At 60.2% G+C, this 26,077-nt stretch overlaps 2 protein-coding genes across 8 annotated transcripts; one reads left to right on the top strand and one right to left on the bottom strand.

The window, feature by feature from the left end:
- Positions 1 to 202: 202 nt before the first annotated feature.
- CAMSAP3 (calmodulin regulated spectrin associated protein family member 3) lies at positions 203 to 14,138 on the top strand. 7 transcript variants are annotated; one of them, XM_031660026.1, is made up of 18 exons: positions 203 to 1,590; positions 2,258 to 2,395; positions 2,478 to 2,573; positions 2,784 to 2,816; positions 3,815 to 3,862; positions 4,120 to 4,258; positions 6,767 to 6,906; positions 6,993 to 7,086; positions 7,169 to 7,223; positions 7,385 to 7,458; positions 7,807 to 7,876; positions 8,030 to 9,446; positions 11,101 to 11,240; positions 11,336 to 11,646; positions 12,386 to 12,485; positions 13,151 to 13,263; positions 13,376 to 13,494; positions 13,585 to 14,138. In XM_031660026.1, exons 1-18 carry the CDS (start codon positions 1,234 to 1,236, stop codon positions 13,888 to 13,890), a joined length of 3,750 nt encoding a protein of 1,249 aa, XP_031515886.1. In that variant the 5' UTR covers positions 203 to 1,233; the 3' UTR covers positions 13,891 to 14,138. The 7 variants fall into 7 exon arrangements, with proteins under 7 accessions (XP_031515886.1, XP_031515884.1, XP_009191608.2 ...); XM_031660024.1 differs by having other exon boundaries at positions 7,979 to 9,446; XM_031660025.1 differs by having other exon boundaries at positions 204 to 1,590; positions 2,273 to 2,395; positions 7,979 to 9,446.
- Positions 14,139 to 15,358: 1,220 nt separating this feature from the next.
- Positions 15,359 to 26,071, bottom strand: XAB2 (XPA binding protein 2). Its single transcript, XM_031660033.1, is given in 22 exon segments — positions 15,359 to 15,465; positions 15,564 to 15,673; positions 15,763 to 15,892; positions 16,091 to 16,262; positions 16,377 to 16,499; positions 16,675 to 16,865; positions 16,959 to 17,121; positions 18,145 to 18,258; positions 18,345 to 18,448; positions 18,451 to 18,476; positions 18,577 to 18,663; positions 18,665 to 18,708; positions 19,601 to 19,736; positions 20,211 to 20,362; positions 20,781 to 20,804; positions 20,806 to 20,925; positions 22,354 to 22,518; positions 22,609 to 22,743; positions 23,703 to 23,900; positions 24,187 to 24,310; positions 24,593 to 24,741; positions 25,942 to 26,071. Coding segments are annotated over 22 exon segments (2,580 nt in total). The 5' UTR covers positions 25,993 to 26,071; the 3' UTR covers positions 15,359 to 15,403.
- Between the last annotated feature and the right edge of the window lie 6 nt (positions 26,072 to 26,077).

Genomic DNA, 26,077 nt, shown 5'->3' with positions numbered 1-26,077 from the left:
GCCTGTAATCCCAGCACTTTGGCAGGCCGAGGTGAGCAGATCGCTTGAGGCCAGAAGTTCAAAACCAGCCTGGCCGAAATGGTGAAACCCTGTCTCTACAACATACAAAAATTAGCCCCGTATGGCAGCATCACGCCTGTAATCCCAGCTACTCGGGAGGCTGAGGCAGGAGAATCATTCAAACCCAGGAGGCAGAGGTTGCTGCGAGCCAAGATTGCGCCACTGCACTCCAGCCTGGGCGACAGAGAGACTCTTATCTCCAAAAAAACAACACAAAAGCTGTGCAGATTAGAACAAGAGCTGGACAGGTTCCCTGCTGTTGATTTCAGTCATCTCTTCCCTGACCCCTGCCAGGCCCTCCTGGCTTTCTCCTCTCCACTCTTGGTCCTGTGTGGATTTCTGCCCCCAGGCCACCGTCCACCTGGGACTTCCTCACGCCTCTTCCCACTGTCCTATTTAGGGACCTTAGGCTGTCTCTATGATGTGACTTCACCATCTCCCTAAGCCCCAGCCTTTCACATAATCTGCCTCAAGCATGTCCTCAATTTCACTCCTTCACCTCCCATTCCTCCTGCATCCCACCTCAGTCATTCCCCCTCTGTTCCATCTTCCCCCTCAGACCCAGCAAGGCCCCGGCCATCTCCCTCTCTGTCCCTTGCCTCTTCCCTTCAATCACCAGGTTTACATCACTCAACTCCCTTGATGTGCCTGTGGTGTGCCCCCCTACTCATCTCACCCTGCCTGCAAGGCTGAGAGACGGCGTCCAGTTTGCTGGGTCTAACCTCAGTCCTGGCGTTGAAGAGCTGTTTGGCCTGGGCTAAGGGACTTTCCTTCTCTGTGCCTCAGTTTCCTCCTTTGTAACATGGGGGTTGCCAGTTGGGCCCTGGCTGCCTCCTAGCGTTGACGTAAGGCTCAGTGAGTCTACACTGGCAAGTGCAGGAAGGCTCTTAGGATTGCCGATGTTATTGTCTTTCCTGGGACCTACAAGAGCCAGTCCAGCTGGCCTGGGATTGGGGGTAGCCTCCCCTCCTTTCCACTCTAAGTGCCCATCAGCGCCCTGAGGCACGGTGTTCTCTCCCACCTCCTGGGCTTCGCATCTGCAGGCCCCTCTGCCTACAACGCCGTCACCCCTTCCTCCAGCAAACTCCTGCACATCTGTACTCTCCTCCCAGATTCCCTCTCTCCCTTCGCAATGCCTTCCCCCCTGGTCCAGACCCACTCTTAATCCGGGCCATGTGGTCTCTGTGTGTGTGTGTGTGTGTGTGTGTGTGTGTGTGTGTGTGTGTGTTGTATCTGGTGACCCTGACCCCTGTGTTTCCCCTCTATGCCCCCACAGAGCACGTGCCCCCGGAGCTGTGGGAGCCCTTCTATACCGACCAGTACGCGCAGGAGCATGTGAAGCCCCCGGTGACACGGCTGCTGCTCTCAGCCGAGCTCTACTGCAGAGCCTGGCGCCAGGCGCTGCCACAGCTTGAAACACCCCCCAACCCCTCTGCACTGCTGGCCCTGCTGGCGCGGAGGGGCACAGTGCCTGCTTTGCCCGAGCGCCCGGTGCGCGAGGCCGACCTGAGGCACCAGCCCATTCTCATGGTAGGCCCCGCCACTGCCTGTTAGACCACGCCTACCATGCTCATCTCCTTCCCCCAAGCTCCTCCCACTAGGACTGGCTCCTCCTTTCAAGCTTTGTCCATTAAGCCTAGCTCCTCCCATCAGGCTTGGCTCCTCCCCTCAAGCTTTAGCCATTATGCCTAGTTCCTCCCACCAGGTCTGGCTCCTCCCCTCAAGCGCTATCCATTAAGCCTAGCTCCTCCTACCAGTCTTGGCTCCTTCCCTTAAGCTCTGTCCATCAAACCTAGCTCCTCCTACCAGTCCTGGCTCCTCCCCTCGAGCGCTGTTCATTAAGCCTAGCTCTTCCCCCCAGCCCTGGCTCCTCCCCTCAAGATCTTCCCATCAAGCCTGGCCCCTCCCATCAAACCCAGCTCCCCAAAAAGGCGCCACTCTGGCCCTTGAGGATTTGCGTACACAGCCCACCCTATCCTAAGGCCTAGCATCTGACCTCAAAGTCCCGCCCATTGTGCGTGGCTCCTCCGGGGCCCCATTTCTAGTTCCCTCTCTTAAGGCCCCACCCATGAACCACTGGCCCCACGCCCTCAAGCCCCACCCCCCATCAAGTCCCTTCCATCTCCAGGTTCTTCCTTTTCCCAGGCCTTTGGGGGCCAAGGTGCGCCCCCTGCAGCTCTCGGGTCTCACCCTCTAGCCCTTGCCCCCACAGGGAGCCCACCTAGCTGTCATTGATGCCCTCATGGCTGCCTTTGCCTTCGAGTGGACAAAGACCCTGCCAGGTCCCTTGGCCCTGACCAGCTTGGAGCACAAGCTGCTTTTCTGGGTGGACACGGTAGGTGGGGTTGGGCCCGGGGTGGGTTCAGGGACCAGCATTGTCCAGTGGCCAGACCACTGACCCCCTCCCTGCCCTCTAGACCGTCCGGCGGCTGCAGGAGAAGACAGAGCAGGAAGCGGCCCAGCGAGCCTCTCCAGCAGCCCCTGCAGACGGGGCGGCCCAGGCGCAGCCTTCGGTGAGGCCAGGGCATAGAACCATCGGAAGGATGGGGGACTGGAGATCTGGGAGGGCAGGGCGGGGCTGTGCTTCCCGGCCACTCCTGAAGTGGGGAGGGGGCTAGAGGTGACACACTCTCTCTTTCTTCCCCTTTTTCTCAATCTCTCTGTGCCCCACCCGTCCCCTGTGCCGGTACCCGCTGCCCTCCTCTCTGCCTCTCTGGCCTCAGTGCCCTACGCGCTGGTACTGGAAGCTGGTTCCTGTAAGTGGGGCTGTCTGTCCGCCCCGTCTGCCTGCCCTGCTTGTAGCTCTGTCTGTCTGTATGTCTGTTTCTGCCTGCCTGTCTGCACGCCCTCTCATACCTCCCCAAGCTGTGAGCAAAGGAAGTTGGACCCCAGTCCTGGGAGACAGACAGAAATCCTGTGTACACTGAGAAGGGTAGAATCTGGGCCATTATGAGAAGGCGGCCCCTCCCCAGCAAACTGATGGGTGGGGACGAACTTCCCCTCCCATTATTCAGAAGGGCAAACACTCCCCATTCCCATTAATGAAGAGGGTGGGACCCCCTGAACCTGTCCCTCTTAACCGAGGTGGGGAGACCGCATAAATTTCTGAAGGGGGGACCTGCAGCCCATCACAAACGTGGATCCTGACCCTAGCAGGCAGGGCACCCTCTAGCTAAGAGGAAGACCGTCCAGTGCAGAAGATAGAATAACCTTCCTGAGATCCCCAGCTTCCCTAGAGAAAAATCCCAGCTTTGAGAGGGAGGAGGAGGCCCATCCCTGAAGCTAGAGGTTGAAATTTCTCTCTTCCCTGAATGAGCTGTGTGACCTTGCAGAAGTATCTAAACCTCTCTGTGCTTCATATAAATTACTCCCATAGTAGATAAACAAGGAGGAAGTGGGGGAGGTTTTGGGCTGGCTGGCGTCCCCACCTTTGCTCACTCCTTCCCCCGACCCTGGGGCCTGGGTTGGGAGGTTCCCTTCCTGCCTACCTGCTTCCTCTGCATCCTCTCCCCAAGCTGGGGGCCTGGGTCTTTTGTGGGAGGAGGACTCCCCGCATAAGAGGGGGTCCCTACTCTGTGGGGTCCCTTGGGGCTGGGAGGAGCTGGGATTCGCAAAGCCGGCCAGAGCAGTCAGGGAGCTGGACGGCTGGGGCTCAGGACCAGGGTCAGGGCTACCCCCTTCCCCCAAGGTGGGCTTGGGGGCCCAGCAGGTCAGCATCCCTCCGCCTTGCTGATGGCTGCTCCTCTCCCCCCAGCACGCAATTGCCTTCTGTTTGAAGGAGTCGGGGAGCAAACCCCCCATGGTAATGTATCCCCCGCCCCGGGGTCCCAGGAGTCCCTGTCCCCAGCCCCTGCTGCTGGCCTGGCTGCTCGAAGACATCTCCTCTGCCTCTTGCTGCTGCCCCTCCCCTGCTCCAGGCTGGCCCCCCAACTCTGTCTCTGGGACCCCCAGCTTCCCGCCCCCTCATGGCGGAAACCCCAGGCCTCCCCGCCCAGCCTGCATGACTGCTGACCCGGGGGGCCAGCCCGGCAACTCACCTGACCTGGCTCCCATCTGCAGATCCGATACCGCAAGGACCGTGTGGTGGCGCGACGTGCCCCCTGCTTCCCGACGGTGACCAGCCTCCAGGACCTGGCCAGTGGGGCCGCACTGGCCGCCACCATCCACTGCTATTGTCCCCAGCTGCTTCGACTTGAGGGTGAGTAAATGGACGTGGACCAGATCTTGTGCAGGGAAGCTGGACATCCTAAGTCCCAGCGCCCAGGCCCTCTATCCCCAGGTCTGCGAGACCAGTAACGATGCCGTGGTCATGAGGGCAGCTTCCGGAATTGGCAGGCCTGAGTTTGTGTCTCTCTCTTCCCCAATTAGCTGTGTGACCTCACGCAACTGTATACACCTCTCTGTGCTTCCACGAATTCATTCCTGCAGCAGATGAAACGTATGGAGTGTGGACTGCGTGCCAGACCTTGTTTTAGGCACTGGGGATCCAGCCAGAATAGAGACACACTCCCGACCTCACAGACGGCTCTAGCTGGGGGAGAAAGATACTAAGTTTATCCAGAAGTACTTTTTTGGGGTGGTCGCTGTGGCTCCCAGGCTGGAGTGCAGTGGCGGATCACCGGCTCACTGCAAGCTCCACTCCCGGGTCCAGCCATTCTCCTGCCCACTCCAGCCTCCGGATAGCTGGGACTACAGGCTCTCTGCATCACTTCTTGACTGGTTTTTGGCATTTTTAGTGAGGCGGGGTTTCACCATTATTGTTGGCGGAATGGTCTTGATCTCCTGACCTGCATTGATCCACCGTGCACTCTAAGAGATGCTGGGTTGGAAAAGCAGGCTTCACTCGCCCGACCTTTTTTTTTTTTTTTTTTTTGGGGCAGAGTCTTGTTGTATTTTGACTGGAGTGTAATGGCACGATCTTGGCTCACTGCCACCTCCACCTCCCAGGTTCAAGCCATTCTCCTGCCTCAGCCTCCCAAGTAGCTGGGACTACAGCCACATGTCACCACGCCCGGCTAATTTTTGTATTTTTAGTAGAGACAGGTTTCACCATATTGGCCAGGCTGGTCTCGAATTCCTGACCTCAGGTGATCTGCTCACCTCGGCCTCCCTAAGTGCTGGGATTACTAGCGTGGACCACTGCACCCGGCCCAGAAGTATTTTTTGCATGCTGGGTACTCCTAAAAGCAATGGGTGGTGAGAAAAAACTTTTTTTTTTTTTAAACTTTTTTTCTTTTTATTAAAAAAAAAAATTATAGGGCTGGGTGTGGTGGCTCATGCCTGTAATCCCAGCAGTTTGGGAGGGTGAGGCAGGTGGATCACGAGGTCACGAGTTCAAAACCAGCCTAGTCAGGATGGTGAAACCCTGTCTCTAGTAAAAATACAAAACTTAGCCAGGCGTGGTGGCAGGTGTCTGTAATCCCAGCTACTCAGGAGGCTGAGGCAGGAGAATCACTTGAACCTAGGAAGTGAAGGTTGCAGTGAGCCAAGACCGCGCCATTGCACTCCAGCCTGGGTGACAGAGCGAGACTCCATCTCAAAAAAAAAAAAAAAAAAAAAAAAAATTATATAATAGACATGGGGTCTTGCTATGTTGCCCATGCTGGTCTTGAACTCCTGGGCTCAAATATCCTCCCACCTCAGCTTCCCAAAGTGCTACAATTACAGGCATGAGCCACCACACCTGGCCCGGAAAAGCTTTTTGAGTTGAGGTCTTGGGGGAGAGTGTTCTAGAAAGATGCAAAGGCCAAAGGCAGTAGTCGCCAACTTTTTGGCTCCAGGGACCGGTTTTGTGGAAGGCAGTTTTTCCACCGCTGGAGGCAGGGAGGTGGTTTTGGGATAATTCAAGCACGTTAATCTTTATTATGCACTTTATATCTAATACATTGTAATATAGAATGAAATAATTCTACAACTCACCATCATGGGGAATCAGTGGGAGCCCTGAGCTTGTTCCTGCAACTAGACGGTCCCAGCTGGGGGTGATGGGAGACAGTGACAGATCATCAGGCATTGGATTCTCATAAGGAGGGTTCAACCTAGATCCCTCTATTGGAACATGCGGGGTTCCAATAGTGTTCGCTCTCCTACGAAAATCGGCGGCTGCTGATCTGATGGAGGCGGGGCTCAGACGGGCCTGCAAATAATGGGGAGTGGCTGTAAATACACTCACTGCGGCTCACCTGCTGTACGGTCCGGTTCCTAACAGGCCACGCCCTGGGGGTTAAGGACCCCTGGCCTAAGGATGGTCTATCATAGAATTCACCTCGGCCGGGCGCAGTGGCTCACACCTGTAATCCCAGCACTTTGGGAGGCCGAGATGGGCAGATCACGAGGTCAAGAGATCGAGACTATCCTGGCTAACATGGTGAAACCCCATTTCTACTAAAACTACAAAAAATTAGCCTGGTGTGGTGGCACACTCCTGCAATCCCAGCTACTCGGGAGGCTGAGGCAGGAGAATCACTTGAACACGAGAGGCAGAGGTTGCAGTGACCCGGGATTGTGCCACTGCACTACAGCCTGGGTGACAGAGCAAGACTCAGTCTCAAAAAAAAAAAAATAATAATTCACCTCTCGAACGGCACCTGGCGGAAGCCGGGCTCATAGGAGGTCTTCGTGTGTGGGGGCTGCTGGTCCCTGGCTTCCCTGGGGCCCGCGTTCTCCTCCTTATAGAGTCGGGGACCCACTCCTCCTGTCCCCACAGAGGTCTGCTTGAAGGACCCCATGTCTGTGGCGGACAGCCTGTACAACCTCCAGCTGGTGCAGGATTTCTGTGCCTCCCGCCTTCCTCGTGGCTGCCCCCTGTCCCTTGAGGACTTGCTGTACGTCCCACCGCCGCTCAAGGTAAGGCCATCCTGGGACCTCCTGGCCCGAGGTGGGCGTCTGGGGCCAGGGGTATCCCGTCTGCTGACCCAGCCTCCCACCTCCAGGTCAACTTGGTGGTGCTGCTGGCCGAGTTGTTCATGTGTTTTGAGGTGCTCAAGCCCGACTTCGTGCAAGTGAAGGACTTGCCCGATGGTCACGGTGAGGCCCTGGGGGCCTGGGGGCCGGGTGGGGGGTGGGTGGGAGAGCCAAACCCCACCTGAACTTCTTCTGTGTCCCGCAGCTGCCTCCCCCCGGGGCACTGAGGCCTCCCCACCTCAGAACAACAGTGGCAGTAGGTACGGTCCCCACACCGGGCGAGTCTCTGGCATGTGGGTGGGCGGCGCCATATCTGCCCTGCTGGGCACTGGGACACAGCTGGGCGACGCTGATGTCTACCCCCTGGGGAGAGGCGGAGGAGGAGGTGGGGGTCCTGAGGCAGAAATACGTCTCTGTACAGTTCTCCTGTCTTCAACTTCCGCCACCCGCTCCTGTCACCTGGTGGCCCCCAGTCTCCACTCCGAGGATCCACAGGTGAGGAGAGGGTAGGTGGCTTCTGTCCTGGGGGACCCCCCCATCCACTGACTGCTCCAGTGGGCCTCATGTTGTCTCCTCGTGAGCCTTCCAGTAGCCCCTCCATCAGGTCCCCCTTGGGCATCCCAAGGTGACCCCCAGAATGGCCTCCCCAGTGGCCCCACAGTACCCCGTAGTGACAGCAAATGGCCCCGGGTATGTATTTCTGGAAACCTCTGGTCTCATTAGACCACATGATGAGCCATCAGTGACTCACCCAGTGACCTTGCAGAGGTTGTCCCCAGATGCTAGCTGACCCCACTCAGGGTCCCCAGGGTCCCCATAGTAACCACTCATCGCCTACCCCAGGCTCCCTGAAGTCTTCCCCATCCATGTCCCATATGGAGGCCCTGGGCAAGGCCTGGAACCGGCAGCTCAGGTGAGTGCACCTCATGGGCCAGGGTAGGGGGTGGAGCAGGCTAGGGTGGGGGGTGGGGCCAAGGCTGGTCCCACGGGCTGACCCCTCCCTCCGGCCGCCCAGCCGTCCCCTCTCCCAGGCTGTGTCATTCAGCACCCCCTTTGGCCTGGACAGCGACGTGGATGTCGTCATGGGTGACCCCGTGCTTCTCCGCTCTGTGAGCTCGGACAGCCTGGGCCCCCCGCGCCCCGCGCCGGCCAGGACCCCCACCCAGCCACCCCCGGAGCCTGGCGACCTGCCTACCATCGAGGAGGCTCTGCAGATCATCCACAGTGCCGAGCCCCGGCTCCTCCCAGATGGGGCGGCCGACGGCAGCTTCTACCTCCACTCCCCTGAGGGGCCCTCCAAGCCATCCCTGGCCTCCCCCTACCTGCCCGAGGGGACCTCCAAACCACTCTCCGACAGGCCCACCAAAGCACCAGTGTACATGCCACACCCCGAGACCCCCTCAAAGCCATCTCCCTGTCTGGTGGGGGAGGCATCGAAACTGCCAGCCCCATCCGAGGGGTCCCCGAAGGCGGTGGCTTCGTCCCCAGCAGCCACCAACTCCGAGGTGAAAATGACCAGCTTTGCCGAACGCAAGAAACAGCTGGTGAAGGCAGAGGCTGAGGCCGGAGCGGGGTCCCCCACGTCCACTCCGGCCCCGCCGGAGGCCCTGAGCTCGGAGATGAGCGAGCTCGGCGCCCGGCTGGAGGAGAAACGCAGAGCCATTGAGGCTCAGAAGCGACGGATTGAGGCCATCTTTGCCAAGCACCGTCAGCGGCTGGGCAAAAGCGCCTTCTTGCAGGTGCAGCCGCGGGAGGCCTCCGGGGAGGCAGAGGCGGAGGCCGAGCCAGGCTCAGTCCCTGGTGGGGAGCGGCCAGCGGGTGAGGGCCAGGGTGAGCCAACCTCACGGCCCAAGGCAGTGACCTTCTCGCCAGACCTGGGCCCGGTGCCCCCTGAGGGGCTGGGGGAATACAATCGAGCGGTCAGCAAGCTGAGTGCCGCCTTGAGCTCACTGCAGCGGGACATGCAGAGGCTCACGGACCAGCAGCAGCGGCTTCTGGCCCCGCCGGAGGCCCCTGGACCCGCTCCACCACCCGCTGCGTGGATCATCCCTGGCCCCACGACAGGGCCCAAAGCTGCATCCCCTAGCCCCGCCCGGCGGGTCCCAGCCAACCGGCGCAGCCCTGGGCCCGGGCCCAGCCAGTCACCCCGCAGCCCGAAACACACGCGGCCGGCGGAGCTGCGGCTGGCACCCTTGACCAGGGTGCTCACGCCACCCCACGACGTAGACAGCCTCCCCCACCTGCGCAAGTTCTCGCCGAGCCAGGTGCCCGTACAGACGCGCTCTTCCATCCTCCTGGCAGAGGAGACGCCCCCCGAGGAGCCGACTGCCCGGCCAGGCCTCATCGAGATCCCTTTGGGCAGCCTGGCAGATCCCGCTGCCGAGGATGAGGGAGACGGGAGCCCTGCTGGTGCTGAGGATTCCTTGGAGGAGGAGGCGTCTTCAGAGGGGGAGCCCCGGGCGGGGCTGGGGTTCTTCTACAAGGTGAGTCCCCGAGCAGGTGGCTGGAGGGTCCTGGTCCTGGGCCTGGGGCGGGGGCGGGGGGTGGTGGACAGATGCATTGTTGGATGAATAGGGCTTTACTGAAGGATGGGTGGGTGGGTGGGGGATGGATGGGGAACCAGGTGTGAGTGGACAGAAGAGGGGTGAGTGACTGGGTAAGGCCTCCATGGGTATAGGGACAGGGACATTTGCATGGTGGGGGGCAGGTATGTGGGGTAACAGGGGCCTCAGATGGGATTTGACGTTGTCTGTTGGGTTAAGACTTCAACAAGGGGCTGTAGGGGTGCAGTGGGGTGAGAGGTCCTCCCTCTGTGGCTTAACGAGTGAGGCCCTCAGGTATGTTTGGGGGTGAGGGGTTTCCAGTGGGGGCTGGCCCAGTCATCTCCCTCCCAAACAAGGTATGGGTGGCCGGACAAGGGGGATAGATAGATGTGGGGAGGAGTGGAGAAACAGGGAGGAGTGATGGATAGACAGATGGATGAGTGGCTGGTTGCATGGGTGGGTGATGGACAGATGGACGGACAAGACCAGGATCTTCAGGGCATCTTCTTTTTCATCCTCTCCTTCACCCCCTCACCCCCAGCACGCTCCTTTCCTGGCCCTTCCCTGTGTCCACTGTCTCTCCATTCCCATGGCTCTCCCAGCTGGGGCCACCACCGTGTCTCATCTGGACACCTAGGATCACCTTCCGACTGGCCTCTGCTGCCCGCCTCCATCCCGGGCCATTTTCCACTGAGCAGTGGACTGCTCCCCTTACCCTTGCTTTTAGAATGAAAGTCCTCCCCAGGGCTTTGGGCTATGCTCATTTTTTTTTTATTTTTTATTTTTTGAGACGGAATCTTGCTCTGCGGCCCAGGCTGGAGTGCAATGGCGTGATCTTGACTCACTGCAACCACCATCTCCTGGGTTCAAGTGATTCTCCTGTCCCAGCCTCCTGAGTAGCTGGGACTACAAGACTACGCCACCACACCCAGCTAACTTTTGTATTTTTAGTAGAGACAGGGTTTTGCCATGGTGGCCAGGCTGGTCTCAAACTCGTGACCTCAGGTGATCCACCAGCCTTGGCCTCCCAAAGTGCTGGGATTACAGGTGTGAGCCTGACTTAGTCCTGCGCCACTGTCCTCAGCTCTGTGTCCCAGCCACACTGGCCCCCCTGTACTTCCGTGCCCCTCAATAGGTTTGTTCCAGCCTCAGGGCCTCAGCACTAGCCGTCGCCTCTGCCTGGAACGCACTGCTCCATACCCCTGTATGCCTACCTAGTTAAGTTCTGATCATTCTACAGGGTAGTTCCTCCGGGAAGCCTTCCTGGGTGTCCAAAGCCCAGGCCAGGGTCCTCCCGCAGTGTAGTGTGTCTGCCCAACACGAGCTTTTGCTGGCACTCACTGCTGTCTGCTGCCTTTGTCTTCCCTGTTGGGTTAAGCACTGCGTATGTGAGCAGCACCCAGTGTACCCCATCCCTGTATGTGTCCCAGTACTTAGTGTGGCTGTGCATACAGTAGGCACCAACTAAGTGTATTTAGAACAGTGATGAAAACGAAAGCATAGGTGGGTGGCGGGCAGGCTGGGTGGATGGAAGATGGGCCTCCAGCCATGCTGGGGGAGGGGGTGGCTAGCTAGACTCGGCATCTGTCCCCAGGATGAAGACAAGCCTGAGGATGAGATGGCCCAAAAGCGGGCCAGCCTGCTGGAGCGGCAGCAGCGGCGAGTGGAGGAGGCGCGGCGGCGCAAGCAGTGGCAGGAGGCGGAGAAGGAACAGCGGAGGGAGGAGGCCGCGAGGTGAGACCGGGCCTGCCCAGGTCGGCTGCTCCTTGGCCTGTCTACCACCGCGGACCCCGTGAGTGGTTCTGATGCCGATTCCCTGTGATCTGCAGGCTGGCCCAAGAGGAGGCCCCCGGCCCAGCCCCGCCTGTGTCCGCAGTCCCCGTAGCCCCGATGGCGACCCCAGCCCCTGCTGCCCGGGCTCCAGCTGAGGAGGAGGTGGGTCCCCGGAAGGGGGACTTCACACGGCAGGAGTACGAGCGCCGGGCCCAGCTGAAGCTCATGGACGACCTCGATAAGGTGCTGCGGCCCCGGGCTGCGGGGTCCGGGGGCCCAGGTCGGGGCGGGCGGAGGGCCCCCCGGCCTCGCTCTGGCTGCTGTGACGACTCGGCCTTGGCACGAAGCCCAGCCCGCGGCCTGCTGGGTGAGGACCCTTGAGGGACGGGGCCTGCCCAGTGCCCTTTCCGGGGCTCACTGGGTGAGGTCCCCGTGGGTGAGGGAGGGGAGGGAGATGTAAGCAGGGGTGGAGGGAGGGGACGGGTATGTGGGGTGACAGGGGCCTCTGTGTCTCTTTGCAACACTCCATAGGCTGGGCTGTGGGCTCTTAGCCTGTCCCAGCACTTTGGGAGGCTGAGGCGCTGGCTCACAAGTCAGGAGTTCAAGACCAGTCACAACATGCAGAAACCCCATCTCTATTAAAATACAAAAATTAGCCGGGCATTTTTGGGGCATGAGGGCACGCTTAGGGGTCCCAGCTACTGGAGATAGAGGCAGGAGAATCGTTTGAGCCTGAGGTGGAGGTTATGGGTGAGCCAAGATTTCTACCCCACTATACTCCAGCCTGGCGACAGAGCGACCCGGGTCAAAAAAAAAAAAAAAAAAAAAAGACTCAGGGATAAAAGGGGGGAGGGGTTTCTGGCTAAGGATAAACCTGGGAATATGGGGTGAGGTGTTGCCAGTAGGGGCTGACCCAGTGCTGCTCCCCACCACCTGCCAAGTACAGCATCCTCTCACAGGGGCCCCTCCCATAGGGGCTGCAGAGGGCCTGGACAACTTGGGGGCAGGGCTGACTCCTCCTGTGTTCCCCCCAAAGCCTGCTGGACCGGGTGTTGTGGAGGGCAGGGGGCTTCTGGTGGGCACTGACCTGCACTTTCTGTCCCCAGGCTCTCGGCTGAGCAAAATCTATTCCCAGTCCACCCTGTCACTGTCCACTGTGGCCAACGAGGCCCACAATAACCTCGGGGTGAAGAGGCCCACGTCTCGGTGAGTTCAGCCTGCACGGCGGCGGCGGGGGGTCATGTGCTGGGTGGCCTCTCAGAGCCTGGGAGGTGTGCAGGCATCTGGGTGAACCTACAGGGCAGTATGGCTCGAGAGTATGGATATGCCATGAAGAGATGGAGGGACGCCTGTGGGCACGTGTGCATGGGGGATAGTCTGTACCTGGCAGACAGGACCCAAGCGTGTGCCTCGGTGCACCTGAGTGCCGGGTGTTCCTGAGGGAGGAGGACAGGATGGGGCGCTGCATGGACTTGTAGTGTATACCGCCTCCTCTGCAGTGTGTGGGGCCCACCTTTTCATTTTTTGTTTTTTTGAGAGGGAGTCTCACTCTGTCGCCCAGGCTGGAGTGCAGTGGTGCAGTCTTGGCTCACTGCAACCTCCGCCTTCTGGGTGCAAGCGATTCTCATGCCTCAGCCTCCCGAGTAGCTGGGGTTACCTGTGCCTGTAGAGATGAGGTCTCATCATGTTGGCCAGGCTGGCCTCAAACTCCTGACCTCAACTGATCTGCCCGCCTTGGCCTCCCAAAGTGCTGGGATTATAGGCGTGAGCCACGATGCCCAGCCATGGCCCTTCTTTTCCTTGGCCCCTCTTCACCTCGGGAAGCTTCCCATCTCTGACCACACCTCCATCCCATCCTTCCCCCACTGCAGGGCTCCCTCCCCGTCGGGTCTCATGTCCCCAAGCCGCCTGCCTGGAAGCCGCGAACGGGACTGGGAAAATGGCAGCAATGCCTCCTCCCCAGCGTCGGTGCCCGAGTACACAGGTGAGCGGGGGCTCTGGGTGATGTGGGGAACAACAGGCGCCCTCCTCCATGGCCCCTGCTCATTCCTGCTGTCCCCCGCCGCCCTCCGCCCCGCCCCCGCCTCACTCTCTAGGTCCACGGCTGTACAAGGAGCCCAGCGCCAAGTCTAACAAGTTCATCATCCACAATGCCCTGTCACACTGCTGCCTGGCGGGCAAGGTGAACGAACCGCAGAAGAACCGCATTCTGGAGGTGAGCCCGCCCACACGTGGGAGTTGGGGGCTGGCGGGTGGGTAGGTGGCCTGGCTTGGCCGGCTGACCATTTCCGGCACTCCTGCCCAGGAAATCGAGAAAAGCAAGGCCAACCACTTCCTGATCCTCTTTCGCGACTCGAGCTGCCAGTTCCGGGCACTCTACACGCTGTCGGGGGAGACGGAGGAGCTGTCGCGGCTGGCGGGGTACGGGCCCCGGACCGTCACGCCCGCCATGGTGGAAGGCATCTACAAGTACAACTCGGACCGCAAGCGCTTCACCCAGATCCCCGCCAAGACCATGTCCATGAGCGTCGATGCCTTCACCATCCAGGGACACCTCTGGCAGGGCAAGAAACCCACCACTCCCAAGAAGGGCGGCAGCACCCCCAAATAGCCCCACCCGGGCAGTCCACGGGCCGGGCCCTGTGTGCTGTGGCCGCCGCCCCCACGGAGGACAGTCAGTCGGTATTCCTGGGTCCTGTCTGTCCCCAGCCGTGTCTGGGTGGGGCTGGAGTCTCCACCCTCTGACTTTGAGTCCAGTTCTGCTGTGGGGGCTGAGCTGGGAGGTTCAGGGACTCAGGGCTCAGCTCAGTCCCCTTGTCTGTCCTCCCCCACTTCTTGAATAAAATAATTTAAAGAGAAGTTGAGCCTTGTCCCCTCCGAGGCTGGCCAGGGTCCCACACTCCCTGGCTATGTTTTCAGTCTCCTGTTCTTTCTCGAACCCACTCGTGTCTTCAACCCCCATAATCCCCTAAAGCAGCTTCAGCCAGGGTCTGAGGGCCCCACCTTCCTGCCATCACCCCTAGCCCCCCACCAGGGCTGTTTCGAAGCTGCCTCTTAACTGATCTCTCGGGCTCCAGGCTTCCGACTGGCCCTGCAGCCTCGGCCACCCCCACTTGCTAGATTCTCCTCTTCTGTGTGGCTGTTACTGGCCCTAACCAGTGTTTGGCCTGGGGCCAACTTCTAACTTGATCTTGTCTACCCTGGCCAGCCTGGTGTTTTCAGGCCTGGCATCTACCTCTGGGCCAGCGATTCCGGGTTTGAGAGCTGACAATCCGGTTGCCCCCCTTGGCATTGCCTGGGTGTCTCAGATGCAAAGCCTGCCCTGCAACCCAGCCTGGCACTGGCTTCCCAGCTGCCGCCCAGTTCTACGAAGCTCGGCCCTCCCCTCCTGTCTCACTCACTTCTCTCCAGCCCTGTCACCTCCCCGCAAAGTCCAAGCCAATGGCCTGGGCCTCCCCATGTCCCCAGCTGCCTCCTGCCCACACAGCAGCCTGTGTAACCCGTTCGAAGCACAAATCTGATTATATCCCTTGATGCTTAAAACCCCTTAATAGCCTAGAGTCCACTAATGGCTTCCCAGGCTTAGGACTAAGGACCACGCCCTGGTCTGGGGCAGTGCACGAGGTCTGGCACCCAGCCCCCCTCCAGGCACAGAAGCGTCTTACTAATCAGTTCCCAGAGCTGGGCCAGAGCCTGCCTGACTCCAAGACTCGAGGGCAAGGGCCAGTCCCTGGTGGGAAGCAGAGAGCGGGTGCCACCCCAGGGAGGGGGTAGCTGCCTGGCGCCACACAAGGCCTCCGAGAGGCAGGGGCTAGCAAGACCTGGGCAGTCGGGCCGGATTGCCCTTCCCAGGCTGCAGAGGCTCAAGGAAGTTTCCGGGCAGGACCCACTCCAAGGCCCCAGGCAGCGGAGGGACTGGCCTCTCGAGTCCAGAACTGGCTCTGCGGGGTGAGGCCGGGCGGCGTCTGGCCTAGGGCCCAGCCGCCCCACCTCCCACAGCAGCCAATCCGGGCCCAGGGCCAGGCACTCCTGAGCTGCCCTCCCTCGGGCACCTGGGCAGCAGGAAGGAGGCTCAAACCTTGATGTACAAACGTGGCTGTATTGGGGAGGGGAGGGGAGTCGGCTCAGTCTTCCTTCAGGCTGCCGAACACGGCGGCTGGCACGCTCTGCTGCTCCAGCCGAACCTCTGTGGGGAAGGCGGGAGCCAGTCACCCTCCTGGCGGTGGCCTGTCCCCGGAGGCCTGCCCTGGCCCTGCCCCCGTCCTCATCCCCGCCAGGCCTCACCGTTGGGCTCCAGGTCCATCTCGTCCTCGTCCTCGTCCTCGCCCAGCTGGATCTCCTCGGGGTTGACCTGCTGTGCCAGCTCCGCCAGCTCCTCCCGGGAGGCGTCACTCCTGGGGACAGGCCAAGCTGCCTCAGTTCCCCACCCTGGGCCCCCTCGGGACCTGTCCCAGTCCTGTCCCATGCCAGGATCCACCCTCACCTCACGAACAGGATCTTGCTCTGGGCACGCGAGGGCTGGTCGCGCTCCGCCTCAGCCGCCAGCTGCTCTGCCCGCTGTTCCAGCAGCTTCATGTCGTCCATGCCGCTCTGCCCGGGGGCCAGGTCAGACACTAGGGGGCGGGAGCAGGGGGTCAGCACCACGGGGGCCCCTACCACACATCAGATGCCACACTGTCCCAGTCCCCCAGGCAATGGCTCAGCCCTCAAGGAGGTTCCCATCAGGACCTGAGGCTCCAGACCCAGAAAGCCCAGGTCAGGCCGGGCTGAGATGCCCTGGATCAGGGACCCAGCCAGCCGGGGCGGCTCACCGGTGCCCGTGGCGCTGCCGGAGACCTTGAGCATCTGCGAGGCCATGAAGTTGACCTGTGTGTTGTACGTGGCCTGCACGCTGCGCCGGATACGCAGCATCTCCTTGATGGTGTCCTCGTTGCCGTGCCGGACCTCGAAGTCCTTCCACGTCTGCCAGAACGCGCCGGTCGTCTGTGTTGGGGGCAGGGCAGGGCAGGGCAGGGGTGGGTGTGTGTGCCCGTGAGGTGGCTGACTCTGCCACACCCCCAACCCTGATGCCCGTCCCTCCCCAGCCCCCAGCCCTACCCGGGGGTCACAGATCTGGGAGCAGAAGCTGTAGATGGCCCGGGCGCGGTCGATCTCCCCGAGCTTGCACTCCATATCTGCAAACCGCAGGCACATCTCACGCGCGTGCTCGTCCGACAGCACCTGGACACCAGGGTTGGGGAGGCCGGGAATGAGGCCAGGGTAGGTCAGGGCTCCCAACACACCATGGCCATCCCTGTGCTTCCAGAAGGCTCCTCCCCAGCCCCTCCCACCTGCCTGGACCCCTTCCATCTGCTCAGGGACCTCCGGCCCCGGCCTGGACCCCCGCAGTGGGTACCTCAATGGCCTTCTGGTAGATGCCGCGGGTGTGCGTGACCCCATAGATCTCGGCTGCCCGCTTGATGTAGATGTTGAACATGTCATACTGCTGGGCGGGCTCCACAGCCCTGGTGGCACGCTCGTACACGGCCATGGCATGCCGAGCCAGGCCCCACTCCTCCTCCAGCTGTGCATACAGCAGGTACAAGGCTGGGCGGGGCAGAGGGAAGAGGGAAGCACGGTCAGCCAGGGCCAGGCAGAAACCCAGCCCACCTGCCCTCCCATGCCGTCTGCCCGCCTCACTCTTGGCATATTTTGGGGGACAGCCATCCAGAGCCTGTTCAAACAGGTCCCGCGCCCGCTCCAGCTTGCGGCCCCCATAGCGGGCAATGAATTTGGTCAGGTAGGTGCTCCAGATGTCGGACACGTTGGGCCACTTGAACAGCGAGATGCCGCGCTCGTACGCCTGTTACCAGAGGGACGGTCATACGTAAGAGTCTGTAGGTAGAGACCACCAGGCACCCGGGATGTCCTTGGGTGACGTCTGTAGGGAGCCCGCTGGGGTCTCCCTCGGGGCCCTTCCCTGTCCCTAATGGCAGTTGTTGGGGTCTGTCCTCTGCACTGTCTCCCTCTGCGAGAACCCCAAGAACAGGGGTGCAATGGGACCTGCTAAGCAGTCTGACCCCATAGGAGGTGACGTGATGGGGGATGGGTGAAGGTGGGTGGCTCCCCAGCTCCGCTGATACTGGCTGCCCATCCCCAGGGAGAAGGCCATAACCCCAGGCAGAGGGGCAGGCAGCAGCACACATGTGCATGTACGACCTCCCCATTTGTGTATCTGTATAATGCCCACACGATCCATAGAAACACACACAAACATGACTGCTCCGGCCACAGGACAGGGCCTTGCCATGGAGACACGCAACCCACCCCATGGACCCCACAAGCCATCTCCTGAGCAGCGGGGCAGGGACAGCCCGCACACACTGGCACCAACACCCTCCCCACAAGTCACGGGTGCACACGGAAGCAGAACTCCGTGCCTGCTGTGGAATGAACTGTGCCCCGCCACAACATTCATATGCTGAAATCTTAACCCCCAGTACCTCAGAAGGTAGATTCGTTTGAAGATGAGATCACTAAGTTAAACTGAGGTCGTTAGGGGCCGCCTAATCCATTATGACTGATGTCCTTTTAAGAAGAGGAAATTTCGAAAGTGACACACACAAAGAGAAGGCCACACAAAGACACAGGGAGAAGGTGGCTGCCTATAAGCTAAGGAGAGAGGCCTCAGGAGGAACCAGCCCTGCCCACGCCTCCATCCTGGACTTCCAGCCTCCAGGACAGGGAGAAGCTGAATCTCTGTTGTTTAAATCACCCAGTCTGTATACTGTGTCGCACAAGCCCCAGCGGACTTGTAAGGTGCCGAGGCTCCCTGGGGGAGGGGACACCACCATCAGGGGCCTCCGGGTCTGCCCCAGCCCCTCACCTTGAAGCTCTCCTCAAAGTATTTGTGCTCCTCCAGGAACATGGCATAGTTGATGACGATCTGGGGTGTCGCGATGCGCAGGTCCAGGATGCGGTCATACACGGCTTTGGTGGACTATGGGGGCGGGGATGGGGACAGGTCAGAGGTGGTTCTGCAGCTGAATCTGGGGCCCCGTCCCTTCCCAGCCACAGGCAGCTCACCTGGAAGGTGCCGAGGCTCTCCTCCAGGTCGGCGAGCATGGACCAGACCTTCAGCGACTTGTACACGCGGTTCTGCACGGGCTCTGAGCCATCAAAGTACTCGGCCCGGCGGGCAGGCAGCGCCGTGGCCTTCTGCAGGGGCAGACAGCGGCCGGGGAGGCGCTCAGGGGCTGTCCTGGACCCCAGCCGTACAACCTGCAGCCCCCACCCCACAACCTGGGCCTGTTCTCACTCGCAGCAGCCGCAAGGCCTCATCGTAGTTCTCGTGTCGGAGCTCCAACTCCCCGCACTGACACCACACGCTTGCCAGGTCATCCACCTGCTTGAAGTTCACCTTGGTGGCCTTCTCCAGGATGACACGGGCCTGCAAGGGCAGGCAGAGGCCAGGCTGAGACCCTGCCCGCCTGGACAGCCCCCATCACCAAGGGTCAGAAAGGCGACCGTGCTCACAAACGTAGCGGATGGGCAATGATGCGTACTGCCTGGACGCCTGGATGCCTGCGTGCGTCGCATAGACCCAGTAACGGACTGCCTGCGGCCACCACGTCCGTGCTGCCTGCGGGTCGTACCTGCAGACCTCGCAGCGCATGCAATGCGCCTTACATCTGGAAGCGCATGCGTTAAGTATTCTTTTGTCTATGTTCTACAATGCGCACGTATCAATGAAGACACCTGCGCGTGCAGTATGGACCACCTGGACACCTGCAATGCCTGCCGCATCTGGACCACCTGGTAAAAATGAGACCTGGACCTGCTTGTACATGCAATGCACCCATCTGAGACCTGCAGTGCAGCCTGCATCTGGTTTCGGGCCTGCAGCCATTACTTTATCTGAACGCAGTAAAATTGCGCATGCATGGACCTGGACGCAATGCCATGCAGTACCACGCATCTGATTTTGATGCGTGCACATTAAATGGTTTCACGGTGCCGCGCATGCATGCGCATCTGGACATTCTGGTTTCCTTCCTTCCTGTTTCCATCGGTTCCTTCCATCCGGTTTCCTTCCGGTTCATTTTCCTGTCCATTCCTGTCCTTCCACTCCTTCCATTCCTTCCTTCCCTTCTGTCCACCATTTCTGTCCTTCCATGTTCCTTCTATCCTTCATTCCACCCTCCATCAGTTTCCTTCCTCCCAATCATCTATCTAGAACTTTGTCATCTTTCTATCTATGGTTTCCTGGACACACACACACATACATGCACACACATACGAGCACACACATGCATGCACACATACATGAACACACAGGCTGCATGGCAGAGTTGCTCACATGATCCAGCTGTAGTTGTCACTGTAAAACTTGGCAAACGCCACCCACAGAGTGTGGGGCTTGCCTGTGGCCTTGAAGGGGTCCACCGTCTGCACAGCCTCTGTGTAGGTGTTGATGATCTGGAGACAGGAGAGAGGAGGTCATATGGGACTCAGGACCCTGCAGATGAGTGTCGGGGCAGAGCTGTGGCTCTGAGGGGCGGGGCCTGGAGGGTGCTGTGGCCCCTGTCAGGAGAGGCCAGGAGGGAAATGTGGCCCCTGCCAAGGTTCGGGACCAAGAGAGAGCTGTGGCCCCCCCAAGGGGCGGGGTCAGGAGAGCTGTGGCCCTAATGGGTGGGGCCGGGAGAGAGCTGTGGCGCTCCAAGGGGTGGGGCCCAGAGGGAGTTGTGGCCCTCCAAGGGGTGGGGCCAGGAGGGAGCTGTGGCTCTGAGGGGTGGGGCTACAGCAGGACGAGAACCCCAAGAACACGGGTGGAATGGGACCTATTAAGCACAGTCAGGCCCCAGGAGGTGACATTATGGGTGAAGGTGGGTGGCTCCCCAGTTCTGCAGGAAATGGGCCCTCAGGGGCAGGACCAGGGCAGGCTTCACGCACCTCCCGGGGGCGGCCCTGGTGCAGGGCGACACGCTTGTGCCACTCGTGCACGTGGTGTGGGTTTTGGCGCAGCAAGACGCTGTTGAGCAGCAGGGGACGTCGGCTGATGAGCTGCTCGAAGCGGGCCAGGCGCAGCTCCAGGTCCACATCGTCTGGGAGCCGCAAGGGGAGTTCGTGAGGGGCTGAGACCCAGGATGCAGGGCCCCGAACGCCGCCGCCTCTGCTCCCTGCCCTCACTCCGCTCCAGCCCCCAGCCAAGTGCTCTGGACCCTAGACACTCAGCTCGGGTGTGCACCTGAGCCCCACCCCCAGCCCCAGGTACTGAGGATACCCCTCCTACCCCCACTGTTCCCCTACCCTCCTGCCCTGCCAGGCTCTGGTCCAGGCCTGAGATATGTCCCCATTCCTGGCTCCTCCAAGACCCCCACAACCCCTGCATTCACCCAGCCTCCTTCCCTGCTGGCCCCCAGCTGAGCCTCCTGGGGCTGCCCCACCTGAGATGTGCCCCGCCCCCACCCGCTGATGTCCACTCAGCTCTCTCCCCACCAGCCGGGGCCCCCAGAGGCTCACCCTCCTCCTCGCGCCCCAGCTCTGAGGCGGTCTCCATCTTTGCGGCGATCATGCTCTCCTCGAACTGGGCATAGCTGTCAAACACCTGTGTGAAGTCCCGCACGGTCATCACCGTCCGGATGGCCTCCTCGTACACATCCCGAGCCTGTGGGGACCCAGGGAAGGGGAGGTGAGAGGAAAGTGACGCAGGGGACAGGCAGCAGCACTCTTAGCATCAGCCCCAATCTGGAACCCCTGGGGCCTCCCGGGGGCCCATCCAGCACCTCCAGGCAGTGATCCCAGGACAGAGTGTCAGTAGAGGCTTCTGACCCCCACCCTGCCCTGCACTGCCAGGGTGATCTTGGGAGCTTCAGGACCCCCTTAGTAAACCGGGCGACTGCTCTTTGTGCACAGTGACCTCAGGCTCAACTGAGACACGTGTGTGAAGCACTTGGCACCCAATAGGTGGCCAAAACCCCCCCAGCGCCTATGGGTCCACCCTGCAGGGACCCTTGCCTCAGCTCATTCTCCGAGGTCTCAGACTTGGCTCCAAAGTGCCCCTCTGGCTTGCCTGACCCTCTTCCCCAGCCTGCCTGTCCCCCACCTGGCTCACCCACCCCAGCTCAGGCCCACTCTCCACCCAGCCCTGAGGGGTCTCGCCCTGCTGCCTCCAGCAGCCTTGGCCTACATGTGCCCCTGGAAGGGGCGCTGGGAAGCACATACCATCCACACCCCACTGGCAGCTCCCCTAGTCAGCAGCATGGCCAGACCATTTGGCTTTCGAGGCTCCCAACCTATCTTCCCCGGCTTCCTGTGCCTCCCTGCTCTCAGCTCCAGCCCCCTCCGCGCCCACCTGCCCCCAGACCGTCCCCAGAGCTTGCCACTCCACCGCCTACCAAGAGCCATAGTCAGCTAACCCCTGAGGGAGTGGCCCTCACACCACGTATCTCCTCAGTGCTGTGCCTGCGTCACCGTGCTGATTGGTGACAGGCAGTAACTGTCACCCTGATTGTACAAATGAGGACACCCAGCCTTAGTGGGGCCAAGGCCACACAGCCAGAGGGTGAACCCTGAACGCAAGTGTGGCTGACTCCAAGCTTGGTGGGCTTGCGGGCAGGAGTGTCTCCCTCCCGTCACCAGGACGGCAATCGTGTGCAGGGACACGCATGTCTGTCACAAATGGCACTTTTTTTTTTTTTTTTTTTTTTTGAGATGGAATCTCGCTCTGCCACCCAGGCTGGAGTGCAGTGGCGTGATCTCGGCTCACTGCAACCTCCACCTCCCGAGTTCAAGCGATTCTCCTGCCTCAGCCTCCCGAGTAGCTGGGATTATAGGTGCCTGCCACCATATCTGACCAATTTTTGTATTTTCAGTAGAGATGGGGTTTCGCCATGTTGGCCAGGCTGGTCTTGAAGCACTGACCTCAAGTGATTCTACTGCCTCGGCCTCCCCAAGTGCTGGGATGACAGGCGTGAGCCACCGTGCCCAGCCATAAATGGCACATGTTTTCTGCCTGTGTATGTGTCAACATGTATCCCCAAGTGTCGGAGGGAGACCCCACCCCGAACCCAGAGCCCCGGGTGCCAGTGTGCACCTTCTCGAAGTGGCCACTGCGGATGTAGTAGTCGGCGAGCGAACACCAGAGCTTGCCCAGCTGGTCGGTGAAGCGGGTGAGGCCCCCACGGATGATGGCGTCCACATTGAGGGACTGTACCTTGTCCGGGTTCTGGGAGATGAGGTCGCACAGCTCGTGCCACAGCTGCAGGGCATGGGGCAGCGGGGGGAGAGTCTCAGGCTCAGTCACGGAGGGGGGTGGCCCTCCTACCCACTCGGCTCCCAGCAGGCCCACCTGGTAGTTGGACTTGCCGGCCTTAGACACGAAACGCTCGTCGTTCACCACAGTGGCCAGGCGCTGTGCGGCCTCATCCAGCCGGTCACTTGACTTGAGGTACTCAATGTACTCCTCTGCACTCTCGGGACTCAGCTGGGGACCGACCCACCCCTCAGGCAGTCAGTGGGGCGGCAGGGCTATGCCCACCTCCCGATTCAGTGGCTTTGGGGTGCCCCCCACCCATTTACAACTGTCTTGGGCAAAAGCAAGCCCTGTCAAACCAGCCTCAGCCCCACTGGTCCAGCCCGGTTCCTAGTGCTCTAGCCTTGGCCCCGCTGGGTTAGGCTCAACCCTCTATGGGTCCTGCCTGGGCTCCACTGGTCCAGCCTCAGTCCTGACTAGACCAGCTGCGGACCTTTTGGGTTAGCCTTGACCTGCAACGGCACAGCCTTGACTGCAGTGGTCCAGTCTCAGCCCCAAAGGTCCAGCCTTGATCCTTTTGGGTTAGAATTGACCCCCAACCCACAATGGATGCAGCCTTGGCTCCACTGGTCCAGCCTCAGTCCTGACTAGCCTTAGCCCCTTTGGGTCAGCCTTGATCCCATGGGTCCAGCCTTGACTACAGTGTCCAGCCTGGGCCCCACAGGTCTAGCCTCAGTCCTGACTGGTCCAGCTTAGAATCCAAATGTCACAGAACAGATACTGTGAGTTTGAGCAAACCACGCCCCACTCCCGCCCAGCTGATGCTTCCACTCTCCACCCTGCCTGCTTCTCCCCACCTCCTATTCCTGGCCCTCACCATGGCTGTGGTTTCACTCTAGTTCATGCCATCAGCTCACATACATCCGTCTTCCTAGTTAGACTAAAAGCTCCATGCAGGTAGGGAGTGTCTTAGCCACACTGTCCTCAGCACCCATCTCTATGCCTAATGTGAAACTGGCGTGAGCAAACTATTTGGAAAATAAAGACATGAATCACGGACAAGACATATGCACCTCCTGGTGCCTCTTCCCACATCCGGTCTGCTGAGTGACATCCTACACGGAGCTAGTGTCACAGTGAGGCAGTTTCTGGAAACTAACCTGGGGAACCAGCGTACCTGCTGGGCTCACCTTGAGGAAGCGCCGATAGCCTCGCACAGCTGTCTCGGGCAGTGGGTGTGAGCGCAGGAAGCGCAGATACAGGGGCCAAATTCGAGAGTGCTGCGTGATGGGCAGTGCCCGGAGGGCACGGTCAAAGGTGCGGCGGGTATGTGTGACGCGCCCCTGGTCCATGAGGAACTGGCAGTAATCTAGCCACAGACGGGGCATCTGGGGGTGTGGGGAGAGGCAGCTGGGGCTAAGCCACGGACTCCATGGCCTAGCCACAGACACTTGATGTCCTGTGGCTGAGTCACACCTGGGGCCTCCACATAAATGCAGCAGGACCCAGAAACCCCCAGCTCCAGGACTGAGTCCAGCCCAACTTCCCATGCACAGAAGCAACAGGATTCCAGGCCCCCATCCCTAACATGCTGAGCCCAGCCCTGTCCCTACCGCACCCACCACCATGGACTGAGCCCCCCCTCCCGATTTATCCCCTCGCCTAGCCCCAAACCTTGTGCATGAACACAAAGGCCCTCTCATGACAGTTGTTGACATCTTCGTAGGCGGGGTCGGTCACACAGCGATGCTTCACCTGTGCCCGACGTGCCTTCAGGTATCGGTACCAGAGTTTGTAGCTGGGGAACAGGAGGGGACAGACGCTGATCGGTCAGCTTTATGGACTCCCCCCAGAACCATCTGCCCTGCCCCTGTTGGCAAATGTGGGTGTGGGATGGGTGACATGTCTCAGCAATGATAGGGACAGACTGAGACATCAGAGGAGGTGTGCTGACCCATCAAGGGATGTACAGGTCAGTGATGGAACACGAAGCAATCACCTGGGACCTACTTGGCAGTTTTGTTATAACTGGACCGGGGGGGCAGGGGCTGGTGGGCAGGGCAGCTGGAGCCATTCCCACCTGCAAGGTAGCAGCTTGAGTGCCCGCTCATACAGCTGATTGAGCCTGGGCTTCGGGGCGCCCTGTTTAAACTCGATGTAGCGAAGCCAGCATTTGACAGAGAACTGGTTCCGCATGATTTCCTCCTCATAGGGGAGGTCCTCTTCCTCCTGCCAGGGCCAGGGAATGGGGAGCAGAGAGGCTTACCCTCAGAGCCTACGTGCGGCACCACCCCACTACTGGGGCTCAGGTCCAAACTCTGGACTTTTACCCAGATCCCACCACCCACCAAGGAAGTCAGGTCACCAGATGCCCAGACACCAAACCAGGCACCAAACCAGATGCCCAGACACCAAGACACTGGCCCAGACCTTTACCCCTCAGAATTCAACTACCCAAAATTGAACCCAAATCATCAGACTTCTCAGTTATTAGGGCTCTGGGCCAGGCATGAGTCCACATCACCACTCGCTTTCTGCCCCAAATGGTCAGACTCCTTAGCTACCAAGGCCCTGGCCCAGATGCCAGGCCTCTGTCCTGGACACCAGACCCCACTTCTTCAAAACATGCCTCTTCCCAGACACCAGGCCTTTGGCCCCTCAGGCTCCCACTGTCACCAACTGACCCATCTCCACTCCAGGCCCAGACGACCAGATCTTCACCCCAGCCACCAGGGCTCTCAGGTCCAGATTTCAAGCCACTGGCCCCACCCCCAGGATCCCACTAGCCAGCATCTAGCTCAACTCTGCCCCAGAAGTTAAAAGCTAGGCCTTTATCTCATAAGAGCAGTTATACACCAGAAGCCAAGCCTTTAACTCTGCACACCAAGAATCTGGTGAAGATGTCACGCCTCTACTCCAGACAATAAGCATTTCATTGGCCATTGCCTGACAAGCTCCACAACACCAGGGTTCTTCTAGCCTGGCCACCACCCCCAGAAACTGTCATGCCGCAGTCCAGACCTAGAGACCGCTATCTAGAAAACCAAGCCTTCATTCCAGAAACCGGAGCCCTGGCCTCGTAATCACGCCTTTACTTCAGACACCGGTCTTCACTTCTCAAGGTTCAATTATGCGGTCTCCTTCCTCTCCCATTCCCTGCAAGCCCCCATTTCCGCCCCTGGCTCGGGAGGCTAGACGCTTTCCTTCGACAGTAGTTTTCTACTCAGACCCTAAGACACAACACCGTATTTTTTACTCCTGGCCAGTTAGGTGTGGACATCACAATCCGGTCTCTGGCCCGTTAGGGTCCCCAATCCTTGGCCTGGCAATTTTGGCCTAAATCCCCTTGGCGACCCGGCCCCGATCCCCTGCGGCGTCCAGGTCCCAATGCCCCAACGCAGGCCACCCCTGGCTCCTCTGTGGACTCACGAAGACAAGGTCCGGCCGCTCGGGCCGCGAGAGTCGCGCCATCACCACCATTTTCCTGGATGCCCAGGTACAGGCGAGAGTCGCGCGCTTATGACATCTACCACTGACGGCCCGCCCCTCCGGGCCAGACCCGTTT

The sequence above is a fragment of the Papio anubis genome, chromosome 20 (assembly GCF_008728515.1).
Source record: "Papio anubis isolate 15944 chromosome 20, Panubis1.0, whole genome shotgun sequence".
Lineage (NCBI taxonomy): Eukaryota > Metazoa > Chordata > Mammalia > Primates > Cercopithecidae > Papio > Papio anubis.
The sequence above is the reverse complement of the archived record's forward strand: the minus strand, read 5'-3'. Positions and strand labels throughout refer to the sequence as shown.

What these genes read in the sequence shown, in the direction of transcription:
- CAMSAP3 (XM_031660024.1), top strand. Translation starts at nt 1,234, where the DNA reads ATGTGGTCTCTGTGTGTGTGTGTGTGTGTGTGTGTGTGTGTGTGTGTG. An exon ending in CCAGCTGCTTCGACTTGAGG is followed by an intron (nt 4,259 to 6,766) that starts GTGAGTAAATGG and finishes CTGTCCCCACAG; the next exon opens with AGGTCTGCTTGAAGGACCCC. An exon ending in AGAAGAACCGCATTCTGGAG is followed by an intron (nt 13,495 to 13,584) that starts GTGAGCCCGCCC and finishes ACTCCTGCCCAG; the next exon opens with GAAATCGAGAAAAGCAAGGC.